This window comes from Cuculus canorus, chromosome 8 (assembly GCF_017976375.1).
Source record: "Cuculus canorus isolate bCucCan1 chromosome 8, bCucCan1.pri, whole genome shotgun sequence".
Lineage (NCBI taxonomy): Eukaryota > Metazoa > Chordata > Aves > Cuculiformes > Cuculidae > Cuculus > Cuculus canorus.
The window spans coordinates 29,268,982-29,287,952 of record NC_071408.1 but is presented as its reverse complement, the minus strand read 5'-3'; the positions used below and the strand labels follow the sequence as shown (position 1 = coordinate 29,287,952).

The 18,971-nt window shown below is 41.5% G+C and overlaps 1 protein-coding gene and 1 long non-coding RNA gene across 3 annotated transcripts in view; one reads left to right on the top strand and one right to left on the bottom strand.

Moving 5' to 3' along the window:
- Positions 1–1,972: 1,972 nt before the first annotated feature.
- On the top strand, positions 1,973–4,817 carry LOC128852858 (uncharacterized). Its single transcript, XR_008450951.1, has 3 exons — positions 1,973–3,122; positions 3,920–3,999; positions 4,344–4,817. It is a non-coding gene; the product is annotated as an uncharacterized LOC128852858 (long non-coding RNA).
- Positions 4,818–4,957: 140 nt separating this feature from the next.
- Positions 4,958–18,971, bottom strand: part of ST6GALNAC5 (ST6 N-acetylgalactosaminide alpha-2,6-sialyltransferase 5) — a 73,045-nt gene continuing 59,031 nt past the window's right edge. The window contains exons 4-5 of one of the 2 annotated variants that reach the window (XM_054072846.1): positions 13,833–13,940; positions 4,958–6,455 (exon numbers count right to left, since the gene is read on the bottom strand). In XM_054072846.1, the coding sequence (XP_053928821.1) occupies positions 6,224–6,455; positions 13,833–13,940 (340 nt within the window). In that variant the 3' untranslated portion in view covers positions 4,958–6,223. The remainder of the gene's footprint in view (positions 6,456–13,832; positions 13,941–18,971) is intronic. The other variant, XM_054072847.1, reaches the window with a different exon arrangement.

The following is an 18,971-nucleotide window of genomic DNA, read 5'->3' as shown; positions in this document are numbered from 1 at the left end:
ACAGAAGTTATTGTACCAGCACTGTTGACAGCAATCCATTGAGCAAAACAAGCTATCCCAGAAACAGACTGTTTCAATAGTTGCTTTTGTTGCTCGTTTCTCTATAGCTGCTCCTTCTCTGCAGTCTCGTTTGCAGTGCAGTGATGAGGAATAGCTTTTTAATGTTTCATGTAATGCTCGCCTACAGATGTATAGCCATAGTTAAAAAAATTAAATAAATAATGCTGTAGTGGGAAATGTTCCAATTTTGTCCAACACAAACGAACAGCCCCACTGAATACCTCTTTCAGTTTTGGCTTTTTGTGCAGCTTGGTTATGGCAAAGATGCAATTGGGGGAAGCATAGCCTCACAGGTTATAAATCTGTTTGCTTCTTTTGCTTCTTTTGTTTGAACAGAAACCTAACCCACGCTCTTCCCTAAACTCCGCCATACCGAGTGGTTCCATTCAGAATTTCCTTCGTTTTGCTCTTAACAGACTCACATCATGCTGTAAGCTTGGATCCTAATAGGCTCCAACTGAATCTGAGAGCCAAAGTGAAGTCAGCAAGTCTAAAACCTTATACCTTGCTAATTATACATTATTCCCTTTACCCTCCCTGTACTTCAGGAAGTAAAAGTACTTTAGTGTCTTAAAAGCTATCCATGTTATCTCAACAGTTGTCTGGGTTGTGTAGGGAAGCTGACAGATCTAAGTATCACTGGGCATCACGTGAAGGAGATAAACATTTTATGAGAAACCAAATTATGAAGATGGCTTTTGGCTGATGGGAAGGGTCCAGTCTTCCTCTATATCTGAGCTAGATGCTTTGACAATGCTTTCAGTAAAATGAGAGCACAGCTGCTGTTGTCAGATCTTGTGGCTGCCTGGCACACGGTGAGTGTGGCAAGACTGTAACTGGGCTTCAGTGTACAAGTTGGTGGTCATTGGATACAATTTTTTTTTCACATTTTTTATTTATCTATTTATTTCCATGGAGTCAAGATCCTGTGTCAAGGAGTACCCTGGGGTAGGTGTTGAGGGAAGAATACAGAAAAGCAGAGAAAAGATATTGTGATATATTTCTGTGGACTTGTGCTTGTAACCTCGAGCTGATGACTTGTACTCTTAGCCTTACTTCCCGTGTTCAGATGCGTTCGGTAGGTACAGTCCTCTCTTTCATCCCACGGTACTGTAGCTCCTTGGAAGTCATTTAACCGTCTTGCAAAACTAGTTGTGGAACCAAGTGGATTCATCACGTGGATCTTCTTGTCCGCTTGCTTCAGAAGACTCTGAAGAAGCTGTGTTACATCTTAGCTGATGTATCTTCCGTGGCTGCTCATTCTGTTCGGTGTTACAGGTTTCCATCCATTTGTCTGGGTTGCTTGTCCATAGTTTCCTGTCCTTTCTGTCTTCCTGACCGCTCCTGGTCAACATACTGCACAGCAAAGAAGGACACTAATGTTGATCATCTGCGGAGTAAGTTTCTCTGTGTTGGTCTGGTGCTTTGAGACGGACAATACAAAGAATTGTCTCCCTTTTCTGCGGGCAGTGCCAGAGTGTGTCCTGGGACAAGTGTCTGCTCTCCTGCTCTCAGGGCGTTCTCTTGCTGGTACCCCCACAGGGTCCCACTGAAGGGAAAAAGATGCTGTTTCACAGTCTGTTTCCGCACATCTCCGTTTGCCAGTTCTGCAGTCGGCTGGGATAAAAGTCACCAACTTTGTCTCCACTGTGACACTGAAACTCCATCCACACGCTGGTCAGAGGGTATCGTTTGACATTTCATGTTTTATTTCAAGTTTCAGTGTAGAAAACATGAACAATCTAGCTGGTTTAATGGTATTTAGCATAAGGAGAGACATTTTGCAAAACATCCTTTGGGTATCATACTTTTCTGTTTCAGTATGGAGAAGTTTTTCACCACCTTAAACTCTTGCCCTTTCCCATTTCCTAGGGTTTTCTTAAGGAGATTGTCCTTAATTTTTTTTGTTTACCCCTCCACTCTTATAAAATCCTTGGTTTGTGCTAGGTGTGCTTTTGCAATAGGCAGCTGTAAATGCAAAGTGATCAGTATTAACTGATGCACCAGGAAAGGCGAAGCATTGATACCGATAAGGCTTCTGTACTTTCTTCTCCTTTGTACTACATTTTTCTGTCTTACAAGTACTCTTTCACTGTTTAACTGCCTCTTTGTGTTTCTTTTTAAATCCATAAGCTGTACTTTTAATTCAACTAGAAACTGCATCTCCCTGTATCAAGTAAAATAATCAACTTCCATTAGTCAGAAGGGATTCTCACAATTTTTCAATGAATTTTTGTGGCACATGTGATTGATTTGTACAATATTGATAATAAACTTCTGCAGGACAGAATCGCTGTTGAGTCACAACTTACCACTCTGTCAGCTCCAGGCTGACTTTGATCTTCATATCCCAGGGAAATACGGCTGGATAGCATAAACCATGTTTTATTCCTTACTCTTTAAGATTTCTCTCACCCCACCGTTTTTCCAGCTATTATTGATTATTGTGCCCTTTGCCCCTTAGAGCTATTTTCAGGGTTGGAACTAGATGATCTTTAAGGTCCCTTCCAACCCTAACTCTTCTATGATTCTGTTTTGGGTAAAAATAACTTAGTTTCCTACGAAGTTTGCCTGAGAAATACTGCAGGACAAGATCCAGCTGAAGTACCTCCTGCAGAATGTTATTAATTTACATTCCACATGTATGTAGACATAATACATGAAATGGCCCTGGTGTGCTCTGCTGGGTAGAGCCAGGAGTCAGACCTTAATCTCTCTGAGATCTACTTCTAAGGCTGTAACTTGGTCCTAGTCAGATTCTTAACCTCCCTTTTCCTCAGCTTCCTTACCCAGGAATAAACTCATCTTTCTGAATTACTTTAACGCTTTGGATATAAGTTTTTTTCCCAAAGTGCATCATGTTTTTGCTTTGTACCGTGATGCTCTTAGCTGGGCACTGTGCAACCATTGTGCCAAAATAACAGAAAGCAATGGTGGTATTTTTTTTGTTCTTATTTGCAGAGATATTTCCTTTATCATTCTCAATTGCAGTTGCACAACTCACGGCGTAAGAGCTATGGTTCTTTGAGATGAAAAACAGCCACTCTGATTAAAAGCATAAGGTATGCAAGGAGTTCAGAACTAAAGTAACATAGATCTTAAAACTGCTGAGGTCTATAAACACTGTTTTGCAACAGTTTCTAATATGTGAAATGATGTGCGCTGAAGATCACCAATCGATCAAATTATGGTGAAGAGCGCAAGATGACAGCATAAAGCAGAGAAAGGCAGCAGTGCCTGGTTTGTACTACTTATCTCTGGTCTGACAGCATATTCTATCATAAATCTGTGTGGTTTATAACTTGGCCATAAAAACCTTACTTCGGGCTGAAATATAGCAGAATACGCTGCAGTTTAGAAATTGTGCTTTTATAGAAAAATGCATCAGTAATTTGTAAATTAAAATTGCAGCACTTTAAAAATTATTTACATTTCTTATACACTCTTATAAGTTGTGCTTTTGGGGCTGGATTTATATTCCTTATAAATCTGTGTGATCAATCCTATTTAAAACTTGCTGTCTCCTTGGCCTCATCAAACTCCTTTTGCAGTGAGTTTTATACATACAGGGGTGACTGCCTTTTAGAAAAATGCTCCTCCATGCTTTGTGTAATTAAATGGGGGAACTTGTGGAAACTTTACAGGGAGACGAGACTAAAGTGATGTTGAGGTTTGTTTTGTTTAAAAGACTGGATGCGTATAAGGGTAACAAGAATGCAGTTGTTATTAATAGAAACTGAAGACGGAATATCTACAATCCTTAGCTTCACTCCGTTAGAAGTTATGAGATTTAGTGTCTGTTTATCCCATGTTTCTTCACCTTCTTAATGCTTCATCTGATCTGCTTGGTATTGACCAGTCTTGCAGGCAGGAAACAAGGCATGTGGAGAGCAACGGATTCTGGCAAGTCCCTGTGTTTCTACTGAATACTAAAAGTAGGTCAGTGTCACCTGTTTTAAAATTATATGTTTTTAACAGTGACATAACAAAACATTTAGCACACACATCGTGCAGCCCTCGATTAATGGAGAAAATAACAGCTCTATTTTAGAATTACAAGATCTTTTTATTACTGGATCACTAATAAAATAACAAAAGGATGGTGGCATAGAGGACCTAATGTGATCTCTACCATCTTGCAGTCACATTAGAAATGGTCTGTAAATCAGTTTGACAGAGTTCATCAATTTGAGCAATATATGCTGGATACACGCCCCAGTACACATGCTGAAAGGGATGTTCAAATTACCATTACTTCAAAATCCTTTCTGTTTTTTTTGTAGAATGTTGTGAACTCAAGTGGAAGGAATAGAACACAATCGGTGAAAGAGGGAGAGTTACAACCGGCTGACAAGAGACTCAAGCTACACGCACTTGGCAATGGTAAAGCTTGGCATTCAGTCTGTGCGCTGAGTGGTGCGTACCAGGAAGAACACCAAAAGAAAACTTGTAAGTCAAAATAGATTATCGTTTCTTGCCCTTTATAGTAGCTGGCGCCAGGAGAGTGGCCCTTGGAGGGCTGCTTGTTCACATCCACGCAGCGTGACAGGGGTAACACTGTTCTGCCCCTTACTTTGTCCCCAGAGATTGGGGGTTACCTGCAGGGAGGGCAGCTGCAGCTATTGCTATCCAGGTCTGGAAAGAGGAAGACTGTGAGTCATAAATGGATTTAAATGACAGTAAGTACGGTCCCGGTTCTACGCATCAGAACGCAAGTTCAGCTTCTTGGCCTTAGATGTTTATACTTAATATCTTTGTTCTAGTTTTAGTATTTGTCTAATGAGAGCCACCTTTCTTTACCTGAGATAAAATGTTTCATGCAACAATTACTCCTACTGATTACTTGGAAGAAATTAGAGATTTAATATTTGCGAGGCAAAAGAAAAAAAAATCATACTGTAACTGAAATCATCTTTATTCACAGACCCAAAGTAACCCAATAATTCACACTGTGAGGTTCCCTATACAGCACTAGCATCGTCCGCCTCCTTGGTCTGCAGGGACTCGCCATGCACATGTACTTCATGAAAAAACGGCCAAGTGTAACTTTGCCCTTTTCAAGGGGACAATTTTGTACTCTTGGAACTCCTTCCCCATCCCCACTTCAGTGCGATCCAGGATCTCTGAGATCCACGATGATCTTGGAGCAGTGGAAGGCAGAGATTTTTTGCGGGTGCAGCGTTGTCACATTTGTGGCTAGTATGGCTGGTATCGTAGTACCTGGTTGTGCAACTTCTTGATTTCAGGAATTTGGTCACGTTTCAAGCCACTGCCGCCTGGTTTTGTAGCCTGTTGCCTCAGGAGAGTTGCTCCTTCAGCCTCTTACAGGACTACAAGAGGCAAAACAAAACACAAGCCCTCCAGCCTCACCTCTTCACTTGAAAGCATGCTGCTATAGCCAGGGATTTCTTCTGGATAAACTTTGCCCTCCTTCCTCCCACCTCTGATTAAAAACCAGCAGCTTGATAGCACAGCAGCAAATGCACATTAATATCAAACAGAATTTTCACTATCATTTTCATATTAACAGGAGATGTCAGAATGTAAAGTTAGCTAGATCTGCACATGGGACCATTCTTGCTGCTAAAGGCTTTAGGCTGGAGCGGAGCCCAACACTTTAGAAGAAATGCAACATTTCCAGATCAAATATTAATTACATGCTATATAGAACCATATTTTTCAAACAAATTTTATAAATAAAAAGCTAGGCCTTTCAAACCATCAGCAATATTAATTTTTGATTTGAAAGATTATGAAAGACAAACAACCACAGAGCTGTGAATTAGAAAAATACTGGCCTAGGTTGCATAAAAAACTCCATTAAATAAATACCAGAAGTTTTCACTATGAAAATTCAGTGGCATTATACTTTAAAAAACCATAATAAATTAACCATCCCATTAATGATACTCGAGTTGTTTTTCACAAATCACATACACATACAGGAAGTCAGATGCCAGCGAAGGCTACACACTGGATTAATAGACAGTTTGACAGGCAGTACTCTCGATACGCTCTGCTCCTTCATCTTAACTTCCTGACTGTTGTTCCACTCATCGGCTGTTCCCCTTCTCCTCTAGGTTGCCCAGCTGTCCCAGAAGGTCCAACACCCTGAAGGCTGACACAGTGGGTGACTGTGATTGCGGTCGCGTGCGTTCATCCCTCAGACCGCCGGTTTAATCTCTGGGTGATTTACAGTGAGTGGTTCTGGTTTCCAGTCTGGTTGGAAAAAGTGAATGTTGAATGTCCGTGCCCAGTTCTCAAACACTCGTTTCTCTGTGATGAAACGATGATGACTGCCCTTTCGTCCCCGCTCATGTGAAATGTACATTGTGCATTCGTCAGGTCCCAAAGGTTCATAATAATGATAAGGTACTGAAAGATGATTAGGATCTCTGTGGAAGAAAGAAAATAGATGGAAGCCCGCAATGTTATTTTTTACTGATTGAAAAGATGCTATCTTTAATAAGATGATGGGCTCAAATCCACTTTTTCTCCTAGTTAAAGCAAATTTCTAGGTAGCTGCATTTTTCTTGCATATTTAATACATCAGAATAGGGCAAAGGTGTTTTCTTTGCTCTTCCTACTGCTCTCCTTTAATCCTCTCCTCCCAGTAAAATAAAGGACAGCAGTAGCTCAAAAACAAGGGAGAGTGCTGCAGGGCTGTGTTACTACTCTGAAATTTGAAGCATGAAAGGGATTTGTATCTAGATTGTCATTTGTAAAAAGCCTTGCAGAGGTATTTACTGAACTGGGGGAAGGGGATAGATAGAGGGGAGGTGGTTATCTGTGTCTCATCAGCTCAGCTGAACATGCCCAGCATGGTGGATGAGGTTCTGAGTGCGCAGCTTCAACGGGCCTTATCTGCGTGGCAGGTCAGTGATACAGTCTGCTGTTCCTGGATTTCTAATCAAACATCTGATGCACAAATGAATTCCTTTTGATTTTGCGATGGCAACTTTCATGTATCTAAGCTAAAAATTAAAACCGTTCACCCATAGCGTCCTTCTGACCCCGTGAGCCCACTGGCATTAGCCAGCAGGAGATGTGTACTCCTGTAGTGACGCACACGATACACCAAAAACCAACTAGATATTTAGGATAAAATTCATCTTAGCAGCTCTAATAGCAATGTTTTGATGTTAAGTTCTGTAAAAGGCACATTTGTATTAAAATAAGCCAGAATGATTTATTCTCCTTTTGTTTTATTCCCTACCTTCCCGCTATGTTTTTACTTTGGGCACAGGCACCTTGGGCTGACAAAAACTCACACAACTGTCTCTGTCATAAATTCAAAGAGCGAGAGAGAGCTGTCCCAGAGAGAATAACCCTGCACCAATCTCCACAGTTCCTACTACCAAACAGTTTTGTAGTGGAAGAAAAGTTAATCCAAGTATTACCATTCAGTGAAGCCGTGGGACTGCTCTGTGTTAAAGCCAGAGCTGAAAGGGTCCCTAGTACAGAGCAAGCAATGTCATCCACACACAGCGCTGTCAGCTCTAACGTAGAGTTGATTATTTTCCTTTTGAAGAGCTAATATTTAAGCTCATTTTCAATTGAATGCATCCACAATCTGTCAGTATTCTGTCCTGGTCATTATTTTTACTGTGCGATTCTGTCACCCTAATTCTTCTTATTTTACCATTATCCATATTGTATATGCAGCGGTAATGTATGATATTGGTACTGCTTTCCATTTGTACCTTAGATTAACGTTTTAATTCAATCAATCTAGCTTCCTGGTAACACACCACGGTGATCAATCTTACAAGACCAGAATAACAATAAAATTACATTTCTAGGATAAGATGGAGTCTAAATTTGCTGTATATATTCTCACTGGAATATGTAAGAGAGTGAAAAGAATTCAATACCTCAACTACAGAAAACATATTTGTAATGTAAAAAACTACCCTTCACATAGAAATTTAATACTTTTTTCTTTCAGCTACAAGTATGAGATCTCAATCCTCAATTTATTTTTCACATACTTTTTTGATACTTTGGACCTCTTATTATCGCTTAAACGACTCATTTGTACGGTTACTGTAAATCTAACTGGATACTTTAAAAATGTGATTTATTTTTCCTTAAGAACTACTAAAGAGGCCTCTGAGTCATTTAGGCTGCTCTTCCTTTCTGCACTGAAGCTGGATTTTACTCATGTGTTCTCAAGGGTGAACCCCTATTGCTTGATGGATATTTACTGCTTTAAAGTTAGGATTAGTAACATCGAAATCGTATCTCCAACAGACTTTGAACAAACACAGTCACAGTGGAAATAAGGTAACTGCAAAGTGAGCCGGCACGGCTGCTGGCCCCAGTACCTCTGGTTCGGATCCTCCCTCCCCTGCCCCACTCCACCCCCCCCTTTTTTATGAGCTGGGTTCGCATAATGTGAACTGCAAGAAGGAAAAGCAGGAAATGAATCCCTGTATCCTATTCCTCTTTATATCCTATTCCTATTTATATCCTATTTATATCCTATTCCTCTATATCCCCTCTTTCCTATTCCTTTACTCTAATTAGCAGCGGATGATGATTGCTGGAGTCACTTTTCTCATACAGAATCTATAGGAATGCTCTTTTTTTTCTCCACACAAACCCCAAAGTACACAGGTACAGGGGGCAGGTGGATCAGACAGAGGGGTGAAGGAGAGGAGGGTTCATAGTGGTCCCCTTCCTTCTCCCTCACTATTTATGTATGGTTACATTGCTGAAGTGATGTTTTGAATCCTGTACTTCCCAGTAAGAGCTTTATTTCTTATGTTATCAATATTCTACCCATGGATATTTTAGCAATGGATTTCCCTTTTGAAGACAGGGGTTCTATGTTACATCAAAGGCTCTGAAGCTAACACCAGAGTATCCTAAGTGGATGTTAGCTCCAGGCAAGTCACTGTATTCTGTGCAACAGCCTGTCAGAAACAGTCTATAGGCGGCGGCTGCACAGGGCTGGGCAGGTGGAAGAGCGTGGTCTGGGGACCCCGTTGGGTGCAGACATCCCCTGGTGGGTGCTCTCATGGCTTGTATGCAGTTCTCTTGGCTGAACTGGAGATGAACTTGATGCGAAAATGAAAATGCTGGTGGCATTTAGCCCTATCCAAGGTGACTCTGCAGCTGACTGAGGCTTTGAGGCTGAATTCCAAATGTTAATAATATGGATTTAGGAACTCTGGTAGGCAGTCAGGCACCTAAGGGTGTTTTTGTCTGAAGTGTTTCTCCTTTCATGGGAATTCTGGATTCCCCGAGATTGCATGCATGGTAATAAAGTTTGGATTTGAACTCTGGCTTGAGTAACTACACCATAACCCAAATTAACGGTACTGTGTTATCTTCTAACTCTGCAATTAGCTCACGTGTCATCAGCAAATGAAACGCGTGAGTAATTTCTATACGGAAATTGCTTGTCACCTCATTTATTAACATTAAAACAGATGCTGTTTTATCACTGACTGATACTGGACATTAATCAGTATTTTGTCAGACTTTGCATGCATATTAATATCACAGCTGGGAGGAATCTAGGAAAGTTCCTCTGTAAAATACAGCCCATTCCTGCCCAACAGCCTGCCAGCACAGTGGCCGCGCGAGTGCCTGCACCCAGTGTCACTCATCAACTGTTTGCCACTTCAGTGCACATTTTCCCACAGATGGTATCCACCCCCGGCGAAAGCTGAAAATACAGCCAACAGGGTTTGCCTCAAATGAAACAAGGCAGAAAAAAAACAGGCCATCCCCTATTGCGTTCTAGTCAACCTCTTCCTTTACCAGGGAAGGGCTGTTATAAATTAACCCACTGAAACTATACGTACTCACGGGCTTTGTAAAGTAATTCGTAGTTTGAAGGGTGGATTTTGAAGCGTCATTAACATGTTGAGTGATGGGGAAGGGGCTGTGCCAAGACTATGAGGATTTCTGGATAATTTTTTGCCTTCTATTCCTAGGATTCTATTTTCTTGACCTTCATATTAGCTCTGTTTTCCAAACCAATTATTCATTTTGTTATGAAGTAATTAAGGTAATGAGGGCATGACTATCTCCCATGCAGTTTACCATCCTGCGAGCCCCGCTTTCTTCCATCAAGACCCTCACAAGACCCAGGAAGCGGAGCTGAAAACAACTGCTTCTCTGTGCTTGATTTAAAGCAATTTAAAGTGGAGAGGGGGAGGTAAGAAAACACTAAATTTAAAAGCCGTACCCAAAGGAATAAATTAAAGGATTTCAAATGCCAATTTTCAGGCAAATTATCACAGATGGGAAATGGCCCGGCATCAAATGAGGATTCTTATAGGAAAATGATCTGGCTCTATAATGGGACCAAAAATGATTCATATTAGTTAAAATAAGGATCAGAATTAAGCCTTAAGTTTCTGTGAGTTCCAGAAGACCCATAAAGAGGAGGGGAGTTAAGAGGGCTCTTCTAACACCCTGAGTTTTGCTTGTGTGCGTGAGTACCCAGAGGTATCTGCAACAAACCAACGTCTCAATGCTGCCGATGCTGCAATGGAGAGGGACTGGACTACAAACTGCATTACGGCTTCTCTGTGTCCTTTCCACCAGCTGAGCAGCTGCAAAGAAGAGCAGCAGCACTGCAGTTCCTTCAGGAATTTCGGTGTTGGCTGCGCACCCCAACCTGGCTGCTGATGTAGGGAGACAAGAGGAAAGTCCTAGACGTCCCCCTGCGCACGTGGCAGGCTGTCAAAAGGAGCTCAGAGGGGGAAATGCTTCCCACCTAGGGTGCTAGTTTGCTCCAGCAAAGGCCAGGAATGGATCCCTGGGCACTGGCGAGGTGGCTCGTCTTCCTTGTGATAAAAACTCTCCAAAATCTATCCAATGTGCATGGAAGCACAAGCTTTCATCTTTTCCGGGACATGCAAGTCAGGTGTACATAACAGCATGAGAGCAACATCAAAGCCATTAACCCTCACCACAGATCTGTAGCAAAAAAAAAAGGGATTCAATATTACCTATAGCTTTGCTATGAAGTACCGGAAATCTATAATAATCAGGTCACCAACTGCCGTTCAGCGATAAAAATCAATGTCCAGTGAAGGTAAATAGAAATGAATCTAAAACACGTTGTTGCAATTAATAGTGACAAATCTTTTAGTCTGTACTCCAGACTCCCTTCGCCAAACTATTTCCCTGCATGGGTGGGAAGCAATTTGGTTAATGATCTTAAGCTAATAATTTGTAGCAGAATCAACAGTATGATATTCATGATACCTTTGAGATGTCCTTCACGTTACGGATATGATACTAATTATTTCCATGACAGTGCTCACCCACACTCATTACTTACTCCACAAATTAATACTTAAAAAATAATGGGTATCTGCTGGAGTTGTAAATTGGGTGACATTAACTTTGAATAGAAATAAAAGTTTGGAGTGGTTTTTCTTTTTTTTTTTTTTATATCTTAATGATTCATTTCTTGCAAAGCAGCTTAAGTACCTATAGCATCACCACACGTGAGACAGTTACGGTGGAGGGGGTTTGTTTTTCTTTTTTAAATGGTAAATTTGTATTTTGTCTGATTATATGGCTTAAAAATATGGACTATCTCTTTATTTCTGCTATGCTATTTTGTTGTCTTATTTCTTTGATCAGAAGCACTGTTTAACTGCTTAATGAGTGGCTGAAGAGCAAACTAAGAAGGTTAACTATATTTATGGCACAAGGTTCCTTTCACAGATCTCCATGGAAAGCTTTTTCCAGGCATCGCAACTACAGTTTTCCCATCATCATCTGGGGAATAAACCTGAAATAAAGACACTTTTTATTGTTTTGATTAAGAAATGACCTTTTCCATGTTTTATGACTGGCTAAGCGTAAGTTTATATTAAGATTTTTTATGCATGCTGTAAGCACTACTGCATCTATCAATGGTAGGATTGACTACAGCCTTTCTGGTGTTATAATTTACTATTACATCCACATGATTTCAATATATAAATTCTATGAAAGCTTTTCATAAGGTCTCAGCGACAATTTTAGCCTCCCTTAAAAAGAGGTGGTTGTTTTTTTAAAGAAGTATATGTATCTAAACTAATTTAACTTTGCCTGTAACTTTACGATTGAGCATTGCTTTACAATGAATTGCTGTCTTCTGCATTTTTAGATCATCTGTTTAAGAATTACTTCCATGTGCCACTGGAATAGAGCCACCTCTGAAGTAAAGAGAGAGCAGCCACTTACAGAAACTGAAGTGTGTCTTGCCAACTGACACGACAGGGGAACTGAAACGCTGTGCTGTGGAAGGTATTTATGTTGTCTGGAATATCTGATCTAGTTTGTTATTTTCCTTGGAGAATTCATGATGAAATCTGGCAGTACATCACAGCATTTATCATCAGTGTTTTGTTATAATTTGTAGAAATTCTTACAAAGTGGAATTTAGTGTTGACATTTTATATTGTAATTTCTGCAGGGATTTCTGCTTTTTGCCTAGGACAAATGCCGATTCCAGAATGGTCTTTTTTCAGTGCTCAAAAGCAAGTCACAGCAGTCCTGTTCTTTGATAGATGAGCTAACCTGTCACTGCAGCCTTGCTCCCCTTTGCCCCTGAAAGGCATCTTGAATTAGTCAACGATGAACCAGACTTCAGTGAGATCACTGTATTTGCCACAGAAAATTCAACTAAGTGAAAGGAATTTGTGAGCAGGTGATGAAACGTTACGCTGGTGCCGTTATCCCAGACTGGCAGTACCAGGTCTGTGTGTTGCTGGGTCATCTTCACAGTGCAGACAGGACCAAGACAGGGTGTGGGCATGTAACCTCATTCTTCTGAAAGGCCAGAATGTGAGGCTTAATACGGCATCATAGAATGGTTTGAGTTGGAAGGGACGTGAAAGCTCATCCAGTTCCACCCCCCTGCCATGGGCAGGGACACCTCCCAGTGGATCAGGCTGCTCACAGCCCCATCCAACCTGGCCTTGAACACCTCCAGGGAAGGAGCAGCCACAGCTTCTCTGGGCAACCTGTGACCACACTCACAGGGAAAAAGTTTCTTCCTAATATCTAATCTAAAGCTCCCTTCTTTCAGCTTAAATCCGATCCCCTCATTTTATTCCTGCCCTCCCTTTAAGTTCTGGGAGGATGGGCAGGTGATACTTAAGTCAGCATAAAGACTGCTGAGGCAATAGACTCATGTAGAGCCATTCCATGGACAGAATTTGTGTGCTGCTTCTACCACTTGTGCCCCACACCCTGCATAAGCAAAATGGGTGATTACAGGACTGAGTGTCTATTCTGTAGGTCCAAATCCTGGGGTTTTTTTTGGCAGAGATTATTTAGGAAGCCAGTTTACTGGAAGATTTGGATTCATCTTACAGAGATACAACCACCTTAATTTGAGTTGTGTAGAAAGTTCAATTTATAAACTAGTCACTGTGAGAACTCTGTTCCTCTATTAACTGGGGGGGAGACTTCAACAACAAATTAAAAGTAATGTTTTCCAGCACTCCTTTTTTCAGATTAATTTCATGCCAATTATTGCTTTACTTTTAGCTGATAAATATTCAGAGACTAAAGAAACCAACAAGATGGATTAATTCTCCCACACTACAAACAAAAATTTTAAATATTTTATACAACATAATTAAATGCTGTTTGTTGTTTTCCGAATCAGATCTTTGGGACATGTTAATTAATTGCTTTAAGAGAACTGAAGACATGTTGCAGAGAAAAAAAAAAAAATTAAAAGATTCAGATATTTATCAGTAATGTTCAACCTTGTTGGCTAATAATGGTTTCAAAATAAATCCTACCTGCAGAAATCCGGTGGCACCATGCCATAAACATTTATCCTGTCACAGAGCTCTAATGCGATAGTCATTGTGAACCAGCCCGTGCTAAGCCAAGTGTTGGATATCTTCCTGAAAGCAAAAACATAATTAAGTTTCTAGGCTGACAAATAATTCTTGAGATACCTGAAGCAATTTCTGGGCATTTTTTTTTTCATTCTTGTGAAAGGTTATGAAAATTGGGCAACCACGACTACTTTGCTCATTCATCTTCTAATGATTTTCCTAGTGCCTTCTGTCAGTGGACTAATCTAAGCAGAAACGGCCCTCGCTGTAATTAATTCTGGGCACAGCAATGTTAATATTTAGCTGACCTTTTGCTAAGTTTACCTTAAGTGACTGAAACTTCATGTCCTATATTTATATTCTTCTGCTAGAAATCTATACGCATCCATAACCACCTAAAGGGAGTTTACACACTAAGTGCTTAGGAAGACGCATCAACGAGGATGAAGAGAACTGCATAAAATGCCGCTTCCCACAGCATACGGAGAAGCCCGTCTGCTAGAGCGAGGTCCAGCCTCAAGCGCTTGGTCTGACCATCTCTCCTCCCACCTGTCCACGATATGGTTTCTAGAAGCTCCTACCCACTCACTGCGCCTGCTGCCAGGAAACTCATCGTTAGCTGCAGCTACGCCTGTCCCTGAGCCAGCCTGGGAAAACCTTCATCCTAGATGCCTCTTCATCCTCTGCCTCCTTAAGCCCCATCCCAGCCTGGTGGGACCTCAGAATATGAATGAAGGAGCTGCAAGGGAGCCTCTAAGGCAGCTCCTCTCCTGGCTGTCTCTGCAGGCTGGGAGAGATCTTTAAAAGCACAACCAATCCCAGAATTATTTGTGCAAAATAAGATATACCACCATGTAACTGCTCACACATGTATAAGATTTACGAGCTGTGTTTAACTTTTGCTCTGTCACAGGTTTTTATCTCTAAATGGCCAAAGTAGCATTTGGCCTTTCTAGCATTTGCCTCTCATTGCTGTTCAGGGTGTAAGAGTTGGGTGCCTCAATGGTTACCACATGCACTGAAACTCCAATTCCTGGGTTAAAGTCCTGCACAGCCCCTCTGCCTGAGGAGAGCCGGCAGTCTTGGAGTCAGATTGTCAAGGCGATGCCAGTGAGGAGCAGGTCCTAAAGGTGCGGTAAAGGCATCTTGGGGGCAGCTCTACAGGATCAAATCAGGCACTTCTCTTAGAAACTGAGGCAGATAGTCAGGGGTTTGCTCCAAAGAAAGAGTTTGCTCCAAAGAAAAGAAGTTCACTCAAAGGTCTCCTTTCAAATACTGTTAGAGGAGACAGTGACTGTCTCTCCTTGCGTCTCTCACTAAAGCGGAAGCACCGCGAGAGCAAGCGTAGGCTCTCGGATGGCTTGTGTGCTGCGTCAGACTGCACTAATACATTAACATCATTCCACAACACCTACATCTGCCTGACACCCGCAGAAAGAGGTGGCTGCCTCCCCCCAAAAAAAAGCAAAGCAGAGAACACGAGGTTCTCCTCAGAGGAGTCACCTGGGAATTCCAGGTTCTGACCCCAGATCTAAGGTCATCTTTTGTAGTTTCCTCAGTGACAGCACAATGCACGGCAGTCCTGGGAGCCGGGACCTGAAGCTACAACAGCCACTGCCAACCAGCGCCAGCAATCACGCATTTGTAATTCAGCAGGCAAGAGCCCACGGCGCGGCTGCCCAAGCTAACGCTCAGCAGGGTGGTTCCAGGGAGGTCACCTTCGGGGCAGCAGGAGGGAGACGTTTTGAGCACTGTCAGATTGAGGAATATCTTGCACCAAGGCTTCCCATTTCCTCAGTGCATTAGACTTATTGCAAAGGGGGGGGGAAAAAATGATAGTATCAATGCTGGCTGCTTAAAAGACATTTATGGACATCAGGGAATTCTTTCCGGGGAGCCCAGGTAATTTTTCCTGTCCTTTGTGGGTGACTTGGTAATGTATGAACTCCTGAAACATATGTTTTTACTGCTCCTGACATACAGACTTTGAGGCTAAGCTAGCATTGGGAGAATAGCATGATTTAAGCATCTCATTAGTTCCAATTATGGGGCCTTATTTATTTTCCGAATTTGCACTTAAGCTTAGGGGGTTGGTGCAATTTGTCATAATGTCATAGCTGGGTCATAAGCTCAGCAGAGGCCTTCAGGCACTGCAACAATTCCAAATAGTAAATAATAATTTTTGGCTCAAAACAAAATTATTAGAAAAGGGAAAGCTAAGGAAAAGCCTAAAAAATTTGCTTTCCTGCCACTTAAGAGTTTCTGAGCCTATGAACCACTATAATTCAGGAACATAATTCAGGGTAAGAGTACTTTGGAGCTTGAACTGGTTTAGGGGTCTAAGACCTGACATTCTAAATCCAAGGAAGCTGTTATATCCAGACCATGACCGAGGCTGCTGGGCTTTGCACAGGTCAGGCAACCTAGCCAGGCTGTCTGCCAGGTTAGTTTTCTTTCTGCTTAACACACGTATGCCATTATTTAGTGTTTCCAATAAACAGGAGAATAAATGAATTTAAATAAACTGGCTTAAAAGCTAAACAGCGAAATAAAGATTTAAAAACTTACTCAAGTACCACTTTGGCCTCTTTAAATATCATGTCTGTAGGACAGCAATATAGAAACAAGGTTAGTGTCTTGCCTTCTCATAAAAGATCTGAACAAGAGTCCCAACAAAAGAATACTGTTTTTATACCTAATCAGCTGTAATGAAAGAATATGAAGAACTGTCATATGCTTATTAGGGGAAATTATCAGATATTCTTTTATACGATGAACTAACACATCGTCCTGATAATTCTGTAGTGCACGCTAAATTACAATTAAAGGCCTTTCTGCTCCACCAAAATCTCATTTATAATCTCTATGGAAATACTTTTCCTGCAGTTATTTCATTTATGCGTCTTTTATCTAATTACTATAATATTGGTTCTGAATCATATTTTCTTAATGTACCCTTATTCAATTATAAAGTTATTTTCAAGTACAGTTACTTTATAATACCAAGGATATTGCTCTGCAGCCTTTGTCATTCGCCATGCCATTTAAATAGCAATGTTTTCTGAAGGTTTCCCTTCATTTCACAATCGACTTTTTTTCCAAAAAGCGCAATACATCCAATTACCTTTTCTCACATCATTTTCTAGACAGAAATGAACGGTTTGATTATTGCAACCTTGCAATCAGGGTTCTCTCTCCCTCCTTTGTTTTTTTGCGGGCACTAACGTCAAGAGCTTGGCAGAAACCTCCCAGGGAACAGCAACATTCTGGGCTGTACAATGTTCTTTCTGCTCCTGCCCCCACAGCTATATAAATTTTCTTCCCTTAGAAATTCCTCCCTACCCATGTTTCTTTTAATCTTCCCTCTCTTTTTCTGGGCTGCCTATTCATTTATTTTCATCTCCCGTTTTAATCTTCTTAGTCCTTCAAGTCTGCTGTATGTGCCCTCTAAAGGAGCGGTTCATACACAGCAGAGCTGCAATTGCTTAAGAGCAGCAGGACCTGTTCGGGAGGCTGAATTTTGCTGACATCCAAGTGCCCTTGATTCACCCTCGGAGTTCAGGGTGCCCATCACTGGCTCCACTATAAACTTGTTATAACGTCATTAACATCTCCCAATGCTTTGAGAATATTTCAGGAGCGAAGACTGAGCCTGGTGCCTGCGCAGAAAAAGAAACACACTGAGGATGGGCACAGCTGTAAACCGCCTGCTCCGGATGGGAGATGTGGAATCGGAAAGAGCAGCTTGCCTGAAACTGCCCACAAGTGTCAGGAAGGGAATGGGATCCTTGGTTCCCCACGGCAGAACTGCCCAGGCTGAAGCGGAGGAGGCAAACTCTTCACCGAAAGTGGGGACAGCATGTGGTCTTAAAATAAAAGAATAATCCAGAAAGGAGGTGGCAGTGTCCATTCCTTGGGTACAGCGCCTGACCCGTAGGGCTCGTGGTGGCCCATGTCACAGTGCAACTACAGCTCTGCTAACTCTCCTGCCTTTGTAAATACTGCGCATACAGATAATCCTCTGCACTTTCCTTGAAAAGTTCAAACGCTTAATTCAGCTTCTCACTTTGCTCTATTCTGGGTCAACAAACCTGGAAAAGACAGTAACACATCAGAACCAGCAGGGCACCTCCCTCTGCTCCCTTTCCTTCTCATTCTGGCAGAGGCAGAGTCTCTGGTGGAGACTCACAAGCACTGATTTGAAGATGAAGAGAAAAGGCTCTTTAATGGTAAGCAACTGACCGAGTTACTGTGTGCTCTACTGTTAGCGTGAGTCAACCAAGAACTCAGATACGTAGTTTGATCCACTGTAACTGAACAAAGCTCCGCAAGCAAACCATGTGGCGCATGACAGACAAAGGCAGCAAATGTGAAGCAAAGACAGAGTTGCCACCAGCTAAGAAGATGCAACAGTTTCTTCTAACACTGGTTTTACCTTTGCTGTGCAGCCCAGAGAAGAAAAGTCCACGCTGTTGAGCCCTCCCTGTCCACAAGAGGACTGAGCCCGGCTCCAAGCTTTGGTGTGTATGTACAGTTTTTGTAAGGCTGTAAATCCTCACCATGAGCTACTGCACAATAAACCTAACTCTTCATTTGTACCTATGGGGACCGCGTTCCATTTTTAGAGCAGCATCTTCAAAAAGGAAAAATGGGAGTTCATTAAAAACAAATATTTCTTGCTAGGAAATGTTTGGTTTAAATGCCCATTTTCAAACACCATATGTGAAAATGCTCAGGTCTGCAGTGGGTCACTTATTAAAAATTTGATTTGAAAATCAGCCTACAAGTCATAAACAGTCTCATGAAGATGTAACTATCATAATAACTTTCCTTTTCCCAGTTGGAAATACAAGATGAACTGTTCTGAAGTACCTAATGTATGACTAATGTTTATTTGTTTACAAGAAGCTTTACAGCTGCAATGTTCCAAGAATGCTTAAATTCAATATACAGCTATTATAATTCACTGAATGGTGGCGTTTCCTCTATAAGAAAACATAACCTATCCATTCTGATTTTTCCAAATCAGTAAAAAAAACCTTTCAGTTATATTACCCCAAAGTGAGATTTAAACAGCTCCTATCTCCTTGGCGGTAT